Raw genomic sequence first — 20,484 nt, 5'->3', positions numbered from 1 at the left:
CGGACAGTGACAGACAAACAGAAAAAATGAAGTCTAATAGTCCAGAAACAGACCAATGTACATGTGAAATTTGATTTATTACAGAATTGACAAAGCGGATTAGTGGGTAAAGATAGGATTATTCAATTAATGGTGTTGGAACAACTGGTTATTTGTATGCGGACAAAAATCAAATTGGATCCCTTCTTCATACCACATATAATACAAACACTAACTTAAACATTTAAACATGAAAGGCAAAACATTAAACTTTAGAAGAAAACAGAAAATTTTGTGTCTTCAGTGTAGTCATAATTTTAATTTTCTTAAACAAGTTACAAAAAATAACACCCATAATGGGAAAGACTGATGAATTCAACTACATTAAAATTAAGAACTACTGTCCACTGAAAGACACTAAATAAGAAGTGTGACAAGTCCCAAACTGACGAAGGAATTTGCAAAACTTAAAAATGACAAGGAGTTAGTATCCAGAATACACAAAAGAATATACAAACTTAATATCCAGAATATATAAAAATCAATATTAAAAAGTATATATTGTACAATAGAAAATTATGCAAAAGACCCAAAGAGATATCTTCATCAGAGAAAACAAGAATGACCAATAAACATGTTAAAAGAGTAATAAGGAAAATGTAAATTAAAACCATAACAAAACACCATATCATACCCATTTGATTAGCAAAAATTAAAAGCCTGACAATACCAAATTTTGGTGAGGACGTGGAATAACTGGCACTGTTAAACACTGCTGCTGGGAGTGTAGGTCAGAACTACTTTGGAAGACAATTCGGAATTATCCAGTTAAGCTGAAGATACACACAGGCAATTCCACTATGGGCATATTACCTTGAATTTTTTGCAAATATGCACAAGGAAGATGTACAAAAATATTCAACGTAGCATTGTTTCGATTAGCACAAAATGAAAGCAGCCCAAATACATATTGAAAGGAAAATGGATAAATAAAATATTTCTATAATGAAATACAACACAGCAGTGAACAATAAATGAACTACAGGAATAAGCATCAACATAAATTTACCTCACAATGTTAAGTTAAAAAGCAAACTGGAGAGTAACTACAGTAAGATTCCATTTAAACAAAGTACACAAACAGGATATTCTTTAGTGATGCACACATAGGTTGTAAAACTATAGGGAAAAGCAAGACAAGGATGGAGCAGACAGACTAAAGGCAGTCCTCCTATGATCCCTGCCTCCTGGTGTTCACCTCCTTGTGCAATCCCTTCCCCCTCAGTGTGAGTGGGGCCTGTGACTTGCTTCTCACCAAGGGAATATGGCAAAGGTGATGGGATGTCACTCCCACGATGACCTCATGTCACACAAGACTCTGTCTTGCTAGTAAATTCACTGTACAGTCTCCTCTCGGGCCTGATGAAGTAAGCATCCAGGCTGGGAAAGTCCACATGACAGGAAACTGCAGGCAGCCTCTAGGAGCTGACAGCAGCCAAAAGAATCTGGGGCCCTCAGTCTCACAGTTACAAGGATGTGAATTCTGCCAACAACCTAAGGAAGTCTGGAAGCAGATACTTCCCCAGCTGAGCCTCCAGCTGAGAATACAACTCAGTCAACATTCTCATTGCAGCTTTGTGAGACCCTAAGCAGGACTAGATAAGCTGCGCTCAGACTCCTAACCCACAGAAACTGTGAGATGAGAGAGCAGAAGCAAGAGAACTACAATTCTGCAGCCTGTGGAAGGAAAACCATATTCACAGAGAGACAGACAAAATGAAAAGGCAGAGAACTTTGTACCAGATGAAGGAACAAGATAAAAAACCAGAAAAACAACTAAATGAAGTGGAGATAGGCAACCTTCCAGAAAAAGAATTCAGAATAACGATAGTGAAAATGATCTAGGACCTCAGAAAAAGAATGGAGGCAAAGATCAAGAAGATGCAAGAAATGTTTAACAAAGACCTAGAAGAATTAAAGAACAAACAGAGATGAACAATACAATAACTGAAATGAAAATTACACTAGAAGGAATCAATAGCAGAATAACTGAGGCAGAAGAACAGATAAGTGACCTGGAAGACAGAATGGTGGAATTCACTGCTGTGGAACAGAATGAAGAAAAAACAATGAAAAGAAGTGAAGACAGCCTAAGAGACCTCTGGGACAACATTAAATGGAACAACATTCGCATTATAAGGGTCCCAGAAGGAGAAGAGAGAGAGAAAGGACCCAAGAAAATATTTGAAGAGATTATAGTCGAAAACTTCCCTAACATGGGAGAGGAAATAGCCACCCAAGTCCAGGGAGTGCAGAGACTCCCAGGCAGGATAAACCCAAGGAGAAACACGCCAAGACACATAGTAATCAAACTGGCAAAAATTAAACACAAAGAAAAATTACTGAAAGCAACAAGAGAAAAATGACAAATAGCATACAAGGGAACTCCGTAAGGTTAACACCTGATTTCTCAGCAGAAACTCTACGAGTCAGAAGACAGTACCATGATATATTTAAAGTGACGAAAGGGAAGAACCTACAACCAAGATTACTCTACCCAGCAAGGATCTCATTCAGATTCGATGGAGAAATCAAAAGCTTTACAGACAAGCAAAAGCTAAGAGAATTCAGCACCACCAAACCAGCTCTACAACAAATGCTAAAGGAACTTCTCTACGTGGGAAACACAAGAGAAGAAAACGACCTACAAACACAAACTCATAATAATTAAGAAAATGGTCACAGGAACATACATGTCGATGATTACTTTAAAAGTGAATGGATTAAATGCTCCAACCAAAAGACACAGGCTTGTTGAATGGATACAAAAACAAGACCCATATATATACTGTCTACAAGAGACCCACTTCAGACCTAGGGACACATACAGACTGAAAGTGAGGGGATGGAAAAAGATATTCCATGCAAATGGAAATCAAAAGAAAGCCAGAGTAGCAATACTCATATCAGATAAAATAGACTTGAAAATAAAGAATGTTACAAGAGACGAGGAAGGACACTATGTAATGATCAAGGGATCAATCCAAGAAGAAGATATAACAATTATAAATATATATGCACCCAACATAGGAGCACCTCAATACATAAGGCAACTGCTAACAGCTATAAAAGAGGAAATCAACAGTAACATAATAGTGGGGGACTTTAAGACCTCACTTACACCAATGGACAGATCATCCAAACGGGAAATTAATAAGGAAACACAAGCTTTAAATGACACAACAGACCAGATAGATTTAATTGATATTTACAGGATGTTCCATCCAAAAACACCAGATTACACTTTCTTCTCAAGTGCACATGGAACAATCTCCAGGATATATCACATCTTGGGTCACAAATCAAGCCTCAATAAATTTAAGAAAATTGAGATCATATCAAGCATCTTTTCTGACCACAACACTATGAGATTAGAAATCAATTACAGAGAAAAAAACGTAAAAAACACAAACACATGGAGGCTAAACAATACGTTACTAAATAACCAAGAGATCACTGAAGAAATCAAAGAGGAAATCAGAAAATACCTAGAGACAAATGACAATGAAAACACGACGATCCAAAACCTATGGGATGCAGCAAAAGCAGTTCTAAGAGGGACGTTTACAGCAATACAAGCCTACCTCAAGAAACAAGAAAAATCTCAAATAAACAATCTAAACTTACACCTAAAGGAACTAGAGAAAGAAGAACAAACAAAACCCAAAGTTAGTAGAAGGAAAGAAATCATAAAGATCGGAGCAGAGATAAATGAAATAGAAACAAAGAAAACAATAGCAAAGATCAATAAAACTAAAAGTTGGTTCTTTGAGAAGATAAAAAAAATTGATAAACCATTAGCCAGACTCATCAAGAAAAAGAGGGAGAGGACTCAAATCAATAAAGTTAGAAATGAAAAAGGAGAAGTTACAACGGACACCGCAGAAATACAAAGCATCCTAAGAGACTACCACAAGCAACTCTATGCCTATAAAATGGACAACCTGGAAAAAATGGACAAATTCTTAGAAAGGTATAACCTTCCAAGACTGAACCAGGAAGAAACAGAAAATATGAACAGACCAATCACAAGTAATGAAATTGAACCTGTGATTAAAAATCTTCCAACAAACAAAAGCCCAGGACCAGATGGCTTCACAGGTGAATTCTATCAAACATTTAGAGAAGAGCTAACACCTATCCTTCTCCAACTCTTCCAAAAAATTGCAGAGGAAGGAACACTCCCAAACTCATTCTACGAGGCCACCATCACCCTGACACCAAAACCAGACAAAGATACTACAAAAAAGGAAAATTACAGACCAATATCACTGATGAATATAGATGCAAAAATTCTCAACAAAATACGAGCAGACAGAATACAACAACACATTAAAAGGATCATACACCACGATCAAGTGGGATTTATCCCAGGGATGCAAGGATTTTTCAATACACACAAATCAATCAATGTGATACACCATACTAACAAGCTGAAGAATAAAAACCATATGATCATCTCAATAGATGCAGAAAACGCTTCTAGCAAAACTCAACACCCATTTATGATAAAAACTCTTCAGAAAGTGCGCACAGAGGGAACCTACCTCAACATAATAAAGGCCATATATGACAAACCCACAGCAAACATCATTCTCAACAGTGAAAAACTGAAAGCATTTCCTCTAAGATCAGGAACAAGACAAGGATTTCACTCTCACCACTATTATTCAACACACTTTTGGAAGTCCTACCCATGGCAATCAGAGAAGAAGAAGAAATAAAAGGAATACAAATTGGAAAAGAAGAAGTAAAACTGTCACTGTTTGCAGATGACATGATACTATACACAGAGAATCCTAAAGATGTCACCAGAAAACTACTAGAGCTAATCAGCGAATTTGGTAAAGTTGCAGGATACAAAATTAATGCACAGAAATCTCTTGCATTCCTAGAATAAAATACCTAGGAATAAACCTACCTAGGGAGACAAAAGACCTGTATGCAGAAAACTATAAGACACTGATAAAAGAAACTAAAGATGATACCAACAGATGGAGAGATATACCATGTTCCTGGATTGGAAGAATCAATATTTTGAAACTGACTCTACTACCCAAAGCAATCTAGAGATTCAATGCAATCCCTATCAAATTACCAATGGCATTTTTTACAGAACTAGAACAAACAATCTTAAAATTTGTATGGAGACACAAAAGACCCCAAATAGCCAAAGTAGTCTTGAGGGAAAAAAACGGAGATGGAGGAATCAGATTCCCTGAATTCAGACTATACTACAAAGCTACAGTAATCAAGCAATATGGTACTGGCACAAAACCAGAAATATAGATCAATGGAACAGGATAGAAAGCCCAGAGATAAACCCACGCACCTATGGTCAACTAATCTATGACAAACGAGGCAAGGATATACAATGGAGAAAAGACATTATCTTCAATAAGTGGTGCTGGGAAAACTGGACAGCTACATGTAAAAGAATGAAAGTAGAACACTCCCTAACACCATACACAAAAATAAACTCAAAATGGATTAGAGACCTAAACATAAGACCAGACACTCTAAAACTCTTAGAGGAAAACATAGGAAGAACACTCTTTGACATAAATCACAGCAAGATCTTTTTTGATCCACCTCCTAGAGTGATGGAAATAAAAACAAAAATAAACAAATCAGACCTAATGAAAATTAACAGCTTTTGCAAAGCAAAGGAAACTACAGACAAGATGAAAAGACAACCCTCAGAATGGGAGAAAATATTTGCAAACGAATCAACGGACAAAGGATTAATCTCCAAAATATATAAACAGTTCATGCAGCTCAATATTAAGAAAACAAACAACCCAATCCAAAAATGGGCAGAAGACCTAAATAGACATTTCTCCAAAGAAGACATACAGATGGCCAAGAAGCACATGAAAAGCTGCTCAACGTCACTAACTGTTAGAGAAATGCAAATCAAAACTACAATGAGGTCTCTCCTCACACCAGTTAGAACGGGCATCATCAGAAAATCTACAAACAACAAATGCTGGAGAGGGTGTGGAGAAAAGGGAACCCTCTTGCACTGTTGGTGGGAATGTAAATTGATACAGCCACTATGGAGAACAGTATGGAGGTTCCTTAAAAAAGTCAGAATAGAATTACCATATGTCCCAGCGATCCCACTACTGGGCATATACCCAGAGAAAACTATAATTTAAAAACACACATGCACCCCAATGTTCATTGCAGCACTATTTACAATAGCCAGGTCATGGAAGCAACCTAAATGCCCATCGACAGACGAATGGATAAAGAAGATGTGGTACATATACACAATGAAATATTACTCAGCCATAAAAGAATGTAATTGGGTCATCTGTAGAGACGTGGATGGATCTAGTGACTGTCATACAGAGTGAAGTAAGTCAGAAACAGTAAAACAAATATCGTATATTAACGCATATATGTGGAACCTAGAAAAATCGTACAGATGAACTGGTTTGCAGGGCAGAAATAGACACAGATGTAGAGACGTATGGACACCAAGGGGGACAAAGGGGCTGGGGAGGTGGGAGGTGGTGGTGGTGGGATGAATTGGGAGATTGGGATTGACATGTATACACTAATATGTATAAAATGGATAACTAATAAGAACCTGCTGTATAAAAAAAAAGATAAAATTCAAAAATTCAAAAAAAAATAAACTTAAGGTTGATGTTTTAAAAAAAAAATGCAGAGTCTGATTCAGCAGGTCTGGGGTGGGGCCTGAGATTCTGTATTTCTAACAAGTTCCCAGGTGATGACAACATTTCTAGTTCATGTGAGTAGCAAGCATGAATAGGTCTGTGTAGACAGGAGGCTGGAAAACAGGTAAGGGATACATCACACAAAAGCCACACTGAGGAGTTTGGGCTTTCTCCTTAGTGCATTGGTGAGACACTGATGAACTTTAAGTAGGAAAGGGATACATCATATCTGCAGTTTTAAAAATGACTCTGGTTACCGAGTACATGTGTGTATGTGTTTGGGGGAAGGGTGTGTGTGTGCAGCACATTTCTGCTCCAGAGACATAGTGATGTCCAGCCCTAGAGAAGTCACCTATAAATTCTCGGTCAGATGTGAACAGAAGCAGCAGCCAGCTGGGGAAGCAGAATGGTAGGCAGTGGTTCTGAAACTTGAACAGGCAAGGAAATCACCAGGAGGGATTATTAAAACAGATTCCTGGGTCTAACCCCCCAGAATGTCTTCTTCCGTAGCTCTGGAGCAGGGCCTAAGAATCTGCACTTCTAACAAGTTCGCAGGAGATGCTGGTACTGCTGGTCTTGTCTTGGGATCACACTTTGAGAACCACTGGTGTAGTGGAAAAAGCACAGGCTTTGGGGGCCATACAGATATGAATTCAAAGCCCTGACCCACCACTTCCTAGCTGTGTGACTTTGGGCAAGTTTTTTAAACTCTTTGAGTCTCCGGTTTCTTATTTGTAATAAGAAAACAGTAAAATAATACTAAACTCATGGCAGGACGGTTGAGTAATGATGGTGGTAAGGATTAAGTAAAGTACACATAGTGTGTGCTTGATAAGGCAGAGTGGCTTTGCTTTGGGTTGCACTGGAAGGCAGGACCAATTTAAAAAAAAAAAAAAACAAAACTGTGAGATGAGAAAACATGTATTGTTTTAAGCTGCTAAATTTGTGGTCATCTGTAACATGCAGCAATAGAAAAAAATAATACAAAGGATAAACACAAAATTCCAGGCAGGGATATGTCTGAAATATTCACTTTTTTTTTTTAAGTAGCTGAAATTAGGTTTTACGGGGATCCAATTACTGAAATAAGGAGTCATTTGTGCTGTCAATTCATTTTATCATTCCTGCTTTAGTCATCTGACACATAAGCAGTTGATTTCAATCCTGAGCCCCACAAGAGCAAAGATACACTATGTACAGAAGATAAACTGGAGTGCTTGTGGAATTTCTAATGCCCAATAAATCAGTGTTTCACTAAATAACAATTTCTTACTCCTCTTGACAGTTTAAGAGAGTAAAAAAGGAAAAAAATTAACCAAGACCACCCTTTCTGATAAATAACAAACTATCAATTACGTGTAAACCAAGATGGTAAGATGATCATAAATGGATTTTTATACATGCCATCACAGCACTTTCACCCTCCCATAAAACCTAACCCTATACACACCAACTGCTGTGCTCCTTCTTGCTAAATCCAAACATGTCACAGACTAGCACGAACTGCTTAGCCACCACTCAGCACTGCAATGTCCAAGGATCAGACTGCTAAAACTGATGGAATTAGCATTCAAGGCAAGGCAAAGTTGATGGCACAGACTTCTGTCAACTGCCATCTCCCTCTCTCTCATTCATACAGCAGCTCCCCTGGTTAACCTGCAAGGAGAGGAGCACGTGCTTTTCTGCTCGTGATGCCGCACGTCTTAGAAGCTCCTCACTTAACTGCTTCTCGCTGATCCTGACTGGCTCCCTGGACCTCTGGCATTCATCCTATGACCTTTATCATTTATTTACTACATATATCCCTTGTTTATGTCCAAAAATGTTCTGACGGCTCTAGCTTGTGGCTTCTTACTTGCCCTTTGGCTCAGACATATTTAGATGCTGGCTGTTCACCGACTTTCAGACCCTCCTGATCAATTTCTGGGATCTGCCTGCCAAGAAACTGTTGCCTATCACCTGCTCACTGCCCATGCCTTTGGCCTGTGCCACCTAGTTTTTGGATATTTCTTGAACATCTGCCATTGCCCTGGCTCCAACATGACATCTGTTCTTACCAGTTCCTTCCTCTAGCCTTGAGCAGAAAAGCCTTATAATTAACTAAATAAGGTTTGAAAACTTGGTTCATATACTGGTTTAATTTCCTAAATGCTACTAAGCGAGACAGGTTTACCAAATGTTACTGAAGTAACACAAGAGGAAGTACATGGATTCACCTGAATGTGCCTTTCTAGAGACAAAATAAATCTACTAATAAGGTAATCACCAATCTCAACCAATCTGACAAGGTATCAGAACCTTGAAACAAACTAACATTTTACTTCCAATTCTTACCCGCTGCAAAAACTCAAGAGGACTGTATTTGGGCCCCAAGACGAAAAGTTTCTTTCCTCTTCGAGCCACGCCACTGAATACTCGAGCAAATGCAATAAAAGGCTCTTGGTCATTTGCTTCCTGGGGCACAGGTTTAGGGGTCTCACTCTCCACCTCTTGCTCATCACCTGCCAGAAGCCAAAGGATAATAAGTGCCAGGAATGCTCTCTCCAATCCAGGGACTGCTGAGAAACTCAGAGGGAACAGGGAATATGCTATATTCAGCCCAGTTTCAGCAAGGAAACACCAAGAATGAAAGTATACTGCTAAAAGCTACCTTTAAAGCTAAAAAGCCCAAGAGCTAAAGGATGAGTGTCCCAAGTTATGTAAAAATCCCGTCTCACCAAAGCCTATTTAGGAAAGCTATACCTTTCGGCTCTTCTCCCTGTGGACTCGTTTCAAGGGCACTCCCATTCTGGGTGGGCTCCAAGGGTGCTTGGCCCTGCGCGGCTGCCAGCTTCTCCGCGTGCCTTCGTCTTGCATGCTCACGCCTCTCAGCAATCTCCTCCTGAGTGAGAGGTCTACAGGATACCACAGATACGTTAACACCTGGCAACATCAAGCATCTCTCAGTCTGTTCAAGCAGAGAAACAGCAAGTATTAACGTAGCTGGAGAAGATGATGGTTGGTCCCCAGTCCCATCCGGGCGGAAGGTTTCCCCAAGTTCTCTCCCTCACTGCAGCAAGAGGAGAGAAGGCCTGTCGGGCTTTCTCTGAGAATGCTGCGTCCCCAGCTAGTCTGAGCTTATGAACTGACATGCAAGAGCCCATGTCCCCACACAGAGCCACACACAACAGCATGGAACCTTTCTTAGGTACCGATGTTCCTCCTCGATAAGGCAAAGGACAGGAAAAGGAAGGGTGTGAGTAACAGACACCGGGGCTCAGAACACCCCTGTAGAGAGATAAGCATAAGACTTCAATGAGATTGAGGTTTTCTCCTCAAGTACAAAAATATATCTTCATGGAGAATTGAGGTCCAAGAAGAAGGGTCAGGCTGAACGCTGGCAATTCATCAGGATAAGAGGTCAAATAGTGATTATCAGTCATTGTGTTAGACCCAAGTACCACCAGAGAAAAGGCAGTGCGTGGGTGTGTCTGGCTGTCTGCTGGGGGGTTCATCTGGAGGGTGGGTCATGTTGCTTGATCCTGTCACTTTGTGCCTGCCTCCCCTGCTGTCCCCCACTGTGATTTTATGATTCCTGCTTCACTCCCTGGTCTCTGACTTGACACCTGGCTGATAATCTCGTCTCCCAGCCTGCCATTCCCCTTTCCCCTTCTCTCTCCTTAAGCACTGGAATCCATTCAGATGGCCATTCTGAGAGTGCACTGTCCACGTGCATTCTAAATGGCCACATGCTCTTGGAGATCCTGATGTCAGGTACCCTAAAACCCCTTTTTACTTTGTGTAGGCTACCCTGGGAGGTGAACGCTTAAGTCACTGACTGTCCACTGCTATCCTCTTCAGACACCTGCCTGCTAGACAAGACCTCCCACTAGGGCTGGACACCAATTCTACTCCCTTAGCACCTGCCCCTCGAAATCAAAGAATTCGGTTCTAGGAGTCGGCCCCTTCTAGTCAGACCCATCCCAATGCAGGTAGCAGGGCTGTGACATAAGACACAAAAAAATGAGAGCACGATCTTTGAGAATGGCTTGCTCAGGTGTCGTTAGGCAATCAAACCTGCTGGCAGTTTCGCTACAAGAGATAAGCTCCTCCTTACTGGAAGCTCTACATGTTAAAGGCCTTTCAAATACAGGATAAAAGCTGCTTCCTCATAATTTCTTGTCATGGCTCTTGTTCTGTCTTCTGGAGCAACATCCAACAAACCTTCTTCCCTCTGCCTTCCTTTCAATCATCTGCATTCATGCCCTTCTCCTCCCCCTCCCCCTTCTCTTCTTCAGGCTACACACTCCAGCTGCTCCTTCAATCAACCCTTAGATAACTTACCTTGTTTCTAGACTTTTGCTAAAATCTTTTACAAGAGTATCTGAAAAGTATGAATTAAAATATAAATGCAGAATACATTATTATTACTACAAACAGGGTGGGAAAAAAAAACCTGATGCACTTGTTAGCACATGGAGAGAAACTGTCTCTTCCAATGGGCTTATCACTATGATACGGACATTGTGTTCATCACTCTACGTATATTATAGCACATATTATCAAAACAAATGACACAGGTATTATTACTCCTAGTTTACAGACGAGAAACTGGAGGCTTAGGAAATTTACATAACTTGATCCAAAGTGACACAGACAATAAATGGAGGAGCCGTAATTCAAATACAGATATGACTCCAAACTCTATACTCGTTATCATCAGGCTATGTCTCCCATCCAGAAGGAATTAAAGACGATAAAATCATCATCACATTCAGTAAATGTGGTTTTATTTTAGCTTTGGTTAAGGAAGAAGCATATTTGTTCACATATATTAAATCCTCATTCTGCCTGAGCTCATAACCTGATTAGCATTTTATATTCACTAAGTCAGCATCACATGCATGCAGGCTTGCTGTCCATCTACATGCTTATCCATCCATCCAGTTAACGCCTACTATGTGCCAGGCACTGCTGTGAGCACTGGGAGTGGTGGCAGAGGTAAACAGAGCAGACGGAAGAGAAGTCAGCAAGGTTTTATATGAAGAACCCATTGTGTAAACTAGTATCTATTGAGAATAAAGAGGAATTTATTTGCAAGAAAACAGAGCTCTACTAGTCAAGGAACATCTGTGGGTGGTGAGTTACTGAGGCTGTAGCTGAGCTAACTATGGATGACAGTTCTGAGGGGACGGCAGTCAGCAACAGCAGGGATGAAGGAGACCAGAGGTGAGAATACTGACTGGAGCGTCAAATGGCAGACTGGGGAGGTGAATCTGGAGAAGAAAGGAAAAGAGGCAACGACACAAAACCACCCACCCTCAGGATTCCAAGCTGAATGTTCCTGCTCTGGCCTCTGCGAAGCTGGCCGAGGGGTAGGCTGGGAGAGTGTCAGAGAAAGGGCTGGAAAGCTGGCTGTAGTTGGTACGATCAGTAACCACACCACCAGGTAGCTGAGATGATGGGAACCAAGGGACCAAGGAACGCGGCTTCTATCTGAAGATCACATCTTGTTACTAAAAGAAGGTGGTTCTCAAGAAGGAAGCCGAGAGGAACTGCCTCAAAAACTCCTAGTAGGATGTTACCTAACAGGTACTTATCAGCAAGTTAAGTATTCAGCAAGAATTTGATAGAGTACAGTTGAGAACAGCAAAAGCAAAGGCCCAGAATCTAAAAAGGGCAGGCAGGTTGGAAGGTTGCCTGCCTAGATTTAGAGGTGGAGGTTAAAAAGCTGCACAGGATGACAGAGGCCAGATTCCACACAGTGAAGTAGAAGACCATAGGTTTTCAAGCTAGACAGATGTAGATTCAAAAACTGTTTTGGCCTCCTTCTAGCTATGTGACCTTGAGTGTACTACTTAATCTTTTTAAGGCCTCTTAATTTCCTCAGGTAAGACTGAAACATTAAACAGTTCCATTGCAGAACTGTTGTTAGATCTAAGTGGCATAATTAATGGTGAGGCAGGAATATTATAAGTTTAATAAACTGCAGCCAATTATTAGTGTTATCATCATTATTAATTATAACATAAAAGAGTAAGATCTGAGATGCTGCCTGAGGTACCAGGACCTTCTTCAGAAGTAATATTTATATCCTTTCTCTCAGGTTACTTGAAAGATTGTTACACAGAATGCCCCCAGAGTAGCTGTGGATAGCACAGAAGAGGAGCTTCCAAGCTCCTATATCGAGTGAATCTTTTCATTCCAGACACCAAAATCATACTGAAGGAAGGATGGCAAATGGACTGGCAGAGTTAGACACTGGGGCAGGGGAACCAGCTAGGAGACTGCTGCAATAATTCTCACGAGAAATGATCAGGATCTAATCATTTATACTAGCGGTGAGGGGGGGGGCAGTGCAGCTGGGAAGGAGGGGAAGACACATGACCAACTCATATGATGTAGAATAGATCCTCCAAGACTCTGGAAACTTGAGAAATGAGCCATCTCCCTCCACACACGCACAATACACGTGAAGATCAGCAGAGATACTCACCCATCCAACAATCTCTACTGGGGCAGACAAGACAGGCTTAGATTAGAACCTGCCTGATGTTCAATAAAAGTTAACTGTGGCTACCACTACTCTTACTGCTCTTCAAACTGACATGAATTCAAATCAACAGTCCCAGAGCTGATTTCAACAACCATCTCCTACAGAGGTATCACAGAAAGATAAAGTACCCTGCAAATCTTATGTTCCCGCAGGGGCTGCGGCGTATGAGTTCCAGGCTGAGGAGAGAAAGCATTACCTGCACCTTCCCACCCACACCCTCACTGCAGCCCCGTCAAACCTACACCACTTCCCTGGCCCAACCCAACTTTCCTTTTATCCTTACCTTGGCTTATTCTGAGGCAAAGCCTTAGCATCAACTGCAAACATTTTGGAAACAAAGATAATAACCGGAGCAGTGTCTTCGCTTCCACATTTCATAAAAGCTAAACAGACAGGAAGTAAAACTGTTACTGTTTTTTTCCATTATTAAAGAGCCAGATTTTTCTGAAAACAATTAGGAAGTTTAGAACATGGCATCATCTAAATACGTAAGCAACCTATAATGTTTTACCACTATGATAAAAATTGCATCTGGAAAAGTATAAAATTGCTAGAAAAATAGTAGAGCAAGAGCAAGAGAACTGGCAGAAATGAGGAAAGAAAAGCAAAACTGATAGGGTGGGAGAAGGGCTGGAGGAACTCCCACATAGAACTAAAGCTAGGAAATGGGCTTAACCACCCACCATAAGCCCTCAGAAGTGTTTCCTGTGGAGAAGGGATAGAACTGAGAAATTTTACCAAAGGTCAACAGTCAATAGGTAGCTTACTAATAAAATACATAAAAACCAGTAGCTTTTCCAATCCCTCACAAAAACAAGTTAGAAAATAAAACAGACAAAAATATCTTATCATGATAATAACCAAAAACCTTAGAAATGAATTAAGATTCAATACTATAAAGATGTCAATTTTCCCTAAGTCTATAAATTTTAACACAATTTCCTATCAACATATTGACATTTTTCTTAACCTACATAAAAAAACCACTGGTTAAGATAAAAAACCATCGGTTGGTAATTTTTTTAAAAAATCACCCCACATCAAAATAATTCACACATAAAGAATTCAACAGTAAAATTCAAGTAAGAAATAAAGGAATCAAGAATTAAATGTCTATCAGAAGTCTTGCCAGGGAAAACTTTGAAAGGCTGTGAGGAACAAAGTGACACGCCCTGACTTCAATTTTTAACAGGATCACCCTGGCTGCAGTGTTGAGAAAACGTGAAAGGCTATCAAGAACAGCAGCAGGGATACCAGCTGGAAAGCTATTATAATAACCAGATGAGAGATCATGGTCCAGGGAGGACCCAGGGAGGCAGAAGTGGAAATGTTGAAAAGCAGTTGTTCTGGATATATTTCAAAGGAAGAGTAAACAGGATTTGCAGATGGACTGGATGCAGGGGCCTGAGATAAATGCGGGAATTAGGAGCATGCCGTTGTCATGCAAAGCCTTGAGACTGGAAAAGGTCAGCAGGTAGAAAACAGATGAGGTCCAAAGACTAAGCCTTGCTTTGGGGCATCCCACAGTTAAAAAGTCAGGGAGATGGAGAGGAACTGGAAAAAGAGATTAAGAATAAACAGCCAGCTCTGATGGCAAATATTTGGCTTGGCTTCCTAGCCTCAAGAGGCTATTAGAAGTTCAATCTGGAAATTCCTTATGAAAAGTTCCAGCAAAGCAGATTTAAAAGAGCCTATATAGTCAGTTAACTATTCTTGCTGGACCTATAAAAATAATCAGGCCAAATTTAATGAAACTAAACTTACTCTGCAAACAAATTAGTCTTAATTTGGCTATCTTGGGTAGAAATCAGGGTGACTTCAGAGAGAAAAAAATTATGTTTCAATAGAAACTATAATACACACTTGTGGATATTCGATTCTAGTTCTGTTATCATCTTCGAGGTTTTGTTTTTCTACTGGTAAACTGGACTGGATCCTGAATTCTTCTAGTTTCCTCAAATATTTGGCTACAACTCTCCAAAGTAACATTTCCAATTTTTCTCCCACTTTTGATTCGGAATCACTGAGAACCAAAGCTGCCCCTTTCCTGAAGCCCCGCAAACTGAAGCTGAACAACCTGCAATACACTTAAGAGAGACCACCACACAACATCCCATGTTTAGACAATCTTCAGGCCTGTTGCTGTGTAAGCCGCTCAGAAAGTTTACCTGAACACTCAACGACATCATCAACGACATTTCACACTGCAGATGATACTTGACTCTGACATCTAGAAATCTTGACTGGCTGCCTCCTAGGTTCAGAAGTTGGTTTATAATTTGCTCCAACCATTAACCTTTTTCTTCTGTCTCCATAGAAATGCCTCTTATAATACCTGATTGTTTGCACCTTATAAGCCTAACTTTGAGAGCCCACCTGCATCACTGCCTCCAGAAATGAATTTAACTAGACAGATCTATTGTCAGGACTGAGACTGGTTTAATGAGATGGAACAATCTACCAACTCAGCTTCTGGACTGTGACACTCCTTGAAGACATTTCAAAGGCAGAACTGTTGAAGAGCAAAATTTGCCACCCCAGAATGTGTTTCTTTGGCATGAGGATTAATTTAGGCTGATTATTTTTAAGAAGGAGAAGACTCAGGAAGTCCTTCTTTTTATGTCCCCTTAGCTGTCTAAAGAATTCAGATACGGGGCCTGGTCCCGGAATAGAGCTATCACCAGAAAAGAATATGCAGCTATCACTGTAAAGAATATGGGCCAGGTGTGGTGGGGGAAACCTGGCAGGACCTAGAGATCAGAGTCCACTCTGTGTCCCAGAGTCTCTGCACAGCCCAGCAAACATTCTTTTCAACCAAACTTTTGCTTTTCCATCTTCATGTGAATTGCCTTCCTCCCCTTTGAAGTCCTGAACCACTCACAGTATTTAAGGTGAGGGTTTCGGCCAGTTATTCTGTTTTCCTGGGTCTGTCCCATGTATATATGTTATTAAACTTTGTTTGATTTTTCTGTTTTAAAAAAAAAAAGAAAAAAAGAATAAATAGCCAGGGAGACAGGGAGAAAGTAGGAGTATGTGGAAGCCTAGAAGTCAAGGAAAAAAGTGACTCAAGGAGGAAGGAGTGATCAACCATGTCAAATGGTAGTGACGGATCTCGTCAGATGAGGATTGAGAACTGGCTGAAAGATATAACAAAGGACAGTCAACAGTGGCCCTGAGAACAGCAGTGACTTGGGGGGCAGGGGCTGCAAATTCAATAGATTGGGAGAAAAAGAATAGGAGAAAGTGAGTACATACACATGAATTTCATGGAGCCACACGGAGCCTGGAATGGGAGGATCCCTCTCATGGGGAGCGCATATAGGGGGCTTCAAAAGAGCAGCACAGCCCCTGGAATCACTTTTCCACAGTCCCTGGGGACACAGCCATGGTGGTGATATGGCACTTTAGGAACACATTCCTGGCTATTTAGGAGGATGGAATACAGCATGATTATAAGATTATGAAATGTGATCAGGGCAAAAGGTAGGGGTCTCAGAGCCTCTGGTATCCCCACTCCACTGGCAGAGCAAAATGTCTCTAGCAAAACTGAAATGTTAGAAAACAAAAGGCAACTGGTGAAATGTTTGTCAAATTGTTTATCTGTAGAATTGGCCATTTGGCCATTTAGCAAACTAGCATTTAGCAAATTGGTCTAGAGTAGTCTGGACTTAGGACAATCAAAAATATGTTACCTGCTGTGTTCATCTTTACCTCACCTGCTTTCAGCGCCTGGGTTTCCGGTGGAAGAGAATCAAATGTTTGCGATCCTGCGCACATCAGTTTCTCCACTCTCTCGGCTGTAATATCAAGGGGACTAGGAAGTTTCTGACACACCATAGCTGAAGTCTGTTGTTAAGGACTCAAAACCTTGAGCAAGTGCCCTCCACCATGGCAGAGATTCACAGTATGCACTAAATACTGAGGTGACAATGTATGTCTATAAGATGCCTGGGCTGTAAGGCAGCACTACGCCATATATCACATCTCAAAATATGGATACAATTTCAGGGAGTTCATGGACACTCTAGAGCCCAGAAAAGATCCTCGTGATAGACATTCTAACACCGACATCCTACGGAACAAGTGAGGAAGGACAACAGAGCTTAGGAGCCTGGCTAACTGTGACCTTTTAAGTCCTCAAAATCTTTTATGTGGTTTCATAGACTGGTATAGAACAACCATCAGCCACAAGCTATGATACAAGAAGGTCCCCCACCAGAGCGAGTGTCACTGTAGGGGTATGTGTCTATCACAGCTCTGAGATCCACTGCTGGTTCACTTCCAGGACACTGCGCCCCCAGCCCACTGCAGGGGTATGCCTGAGTACACACAGGTCAAGGAGAAGAAGATAGTCTAAATTCATCTATAAAATCACTTTAGTTAATGTAAGCCATTTAAAATCAAGTCTTTTTGGAATCACTAATGTGAGAGGAAGTATCAACAAGCTAACGAAAATATGGGTCTAAAATGAACCAGTGCTGTATAAAAAAATAAATAAAATAAAATTCAAAAATAAATAAATAAAATGAACCAGTGATCCTAACACAAACATCTAAATTATCTACTTATATGTAAATCTTAGCCTAAAAGTTTTTATTTTACAGATTACTAAACAAAAACTAAAAACATTTTTAAAGAACATTCAGGTTGATATTAGTATTAGTCCTAGTTAATATTAATATACTCATTTTTAAAGTACTTAATACAGTTTCATGGTAGAACCTTAAATAACCCCAGAAGACTCTGGATGGAAATGCGTTATTTTCAGAGGATTTCCGGATTGCCAATAACACACTGGTTTTTCTTGTTTAGTCAAATCTATGATTTCATTAAAAACCATTAAAATAAAGGATACCAAGAACAGCTTGAGATATGGGAAGCCACTGACTGCAAATAGCATTGATCTGAACTTTAGGATCTGAATGCCGTGCCTCCCGGGCTCCAATTTTTAATCCTAAAGAAGTCACGATTTTATCAATTTTTTCTTTGTCCCTATAGTAAACGTACAGGATGGGTGGGGGGTGAGGGGTGAGGAGAGAGAAAGATCACATAAAGACACAAAGGAGCAGTGAGGAAAAGGGACTCAACATTGTTTGACACATTTATTCCTAATGTATTACTCTTACTACAAAAAAATAAAAACGCTTGAAGGGGCTCCTGCCACAGGAGAAAACTGCTCAACCTCTACCCATACACTTCCAAATGAACTTTTCTTTAAAACGTCCCATGAAGCACCATTCCACAATCTCCCTAAAAAAGCTATGTCAACTGGTAAAGCAATTGTATAAATAAATACTAAAAAATCATTATTCCATCTCTGGAACAACTTAGAAATTTACTGAAGCAAACATTCTTTTCCATGTGTATCAGGCAAGTTTTTCCCCAAGTGCCCCATTAGTGATCCTTGATATCAAGCACCTTTTCTACTATAATTACTATTTTATTTTAAACTGAGCTTGTATAAACAAAAGTCTAATGTTTCTTTCCATCCTTTTATCTCTTCACCTCAGCACTCTATAAAATATTGCTGTTCTCTCCCTCCTGTCACCCTTTACTTGGGTTACACATACTCCTTTAAATTGTTTCCAAGCCCTGTAATCAACTCCTCTGTAAAGGCTCTGTTCATTTTTTCAGTCTATCTCAGCTTTCTGAAGTGTGACTCATCAAACTGAAAAGTGAGGCAAATTATACTGCCCAATTTATGTAACAATTTATAACAGCCTTACTTTTTCAAGACAGCATCATACAAACTCCATATATTTTCCAGGATCAACTGTACAAATAAAGGTTTCTTTCCTTTTGCCTGTAAAAAAGGATGAATGGGCTTAAAGTTCTGAATATTTAATCGGTATCTTACATATTCATTCTTGACATGTTTTATTATCAGTGTTTCATTTCTACTAGAAAATATTTACCCAACAGAAAAGTGGAGGAAAGTAGCTATAAGAATGCTCTAAACAGCCAATAATCTACAATCAGTAACAACCCACTGTTCTCTTCCTCCAGGAACCATGGACTTCACAAATAAGACCAGTTGCCCTTTCACTGCCATCAAAGAAATACATGATACCCAAGCTGAGAGCTAAAACTTCACTCTAAAATTTCCATGGACTTTGTTCTAAAGAATGTTCTTAAACATGAAAAATGTTCAACTTCAAGGAAGAAGATATTAAAAAAACCCAAAAAAACCCCAACTATTTCTCTTACCAAACTGTACAAAATAATATCAAGAGCACTTTGAGATGGATAATATACAAAGAGCTGGAATATAAACTGATACCCTCTTTCTCAAGAACTATTGGCAAGGTATTGGGAAATTAGGCCATTACCTTTGAATGCCTGGTTAAAAAAAGGTCATTGTCAAGACATAAAAATGTATTTATCAAGATGCCCACCACAGCTTTACTTAAAATATCAAAATATTTGTGAAACAGAAATAAAAATTATGTCCATTCTTACAGAATTTATGTAGATTCTACATTTATGTAGATTATGTAAATGATGATGTAATAGGGTCCTTATGTGACAGGAACTGTTCTAAAGACTTGTCTTGGATACTTCATATAATTATCATAACCACCCTATAAGTATTACTATCTCCAATTTGCAGATGAAAAAAACTGAGACAAATGTCACAGAACTAGTAAGTGGTGGAGCTGAGATTCAAACAGAGTTGGATTCTCAAACCATGCTCTTTCCCACTTCATACACTGGCTCCCTCTTAAATACACTGTTTACACTGTTTATAGAAAGCTTTTAATGGCAACGGAAGATGTTCACAATATGATGTCAAGCAGAAAAGCAGCTACATTATATAAATAGCAAAATCTCAACTGAGGGATGTATGTATCTATCCAGAAAGAATGAAAGAAATGAAAACCACAGCATCAGCAGTGTTGGCTTCTAATATTTTTTCTTTCCTGTGGCTTTATACTTATAAATACCTTCTTAAAGGAATATATATGCTCTTCAATGAGAATGAATTTATAAAACCCTGAATTTTACATTTAAAAAAATCTTCCAGAAAAGCATCCTCTGAGGCTATGTGATTCAGCAGCCTTAATCACCTCAATCGATACAATGAAGTGCTCCAGGGAGCACCTGCCTCTCCACATCAGCAAAGCATGGTGACTGACATTCAATGAGAGAAGGCCTCAGCTGAGACTAGGGATAAAGTGTGGGCCACACAGTGATGTCTGAAAGAGATGTCTCTTTATGAAG

The 20,484-nt window shown here is 39.8% G+C and overlaps 1 protein-coding gene across 4 annotated transcripts in view; it reads right to left on the bottom strand.

Annotated features, from left to right (window-relative positions):
• Positions 1-20,484, bottom strand: part of EFL1 (elongation factor like GTPase 1) — a 138,768-nt gene that overhangs the window by 88,504 nt on the left and 29,780 nt on the right. For 3 of the 4 annotated variants that reach the window (XR_014243483.1, XM_082388484.1, XM_082388485.1), the window contains 6 exons: positions 18,990-19,066; positions 18,119-18,255; positions 16,980-17,102; positions 13,547-13,646; positions 9,471-9,622; positions 9,063-9,229 (listed from right to left, as the gene is read on the bottom strand). Coding sequence is in view for 3 of the 4 variants with exons in the window: in XM_082388484.1 (XP_082244610.1) it covers positions 9,063-9,229; positions 9,471-9,622; positions 13,547-13,646; positions 16,980-17,102; positions 18,119-18,255; positions 18,990-19,066 (756 nt within the window). In the remaining variant the exon portion in view is untranslated. The remainder of the gene's footprint in view (positions 1-9,062; positions 9,230-9,470; positions 9,623-13,546; positions 13,647-16,979; positions 17,103-18,118; positions 18,256-18,989; positions 19,067-20,484) is intronic. The other variant, XM_082388486.1, reaches the window with a different exon arrangement.

This window comes from Balaenoptera borealis (genome assembly GCF_965194805.1).
Source record: "Balaenoptera borealis genome assembly, chromosome: 3".
Lineage (NCBI taxonomy): Eukaryota > Metazoa > Chordata > Mammalia > Artiodactyla > Balaenopteridae > Balaenoptera > Balaenoptera borealis.
The sequence above is the reverse complement of the archived record's forward strand: the minus strand, read 5'-3'. Positions and strand labels throughout refer to the sequence as shown.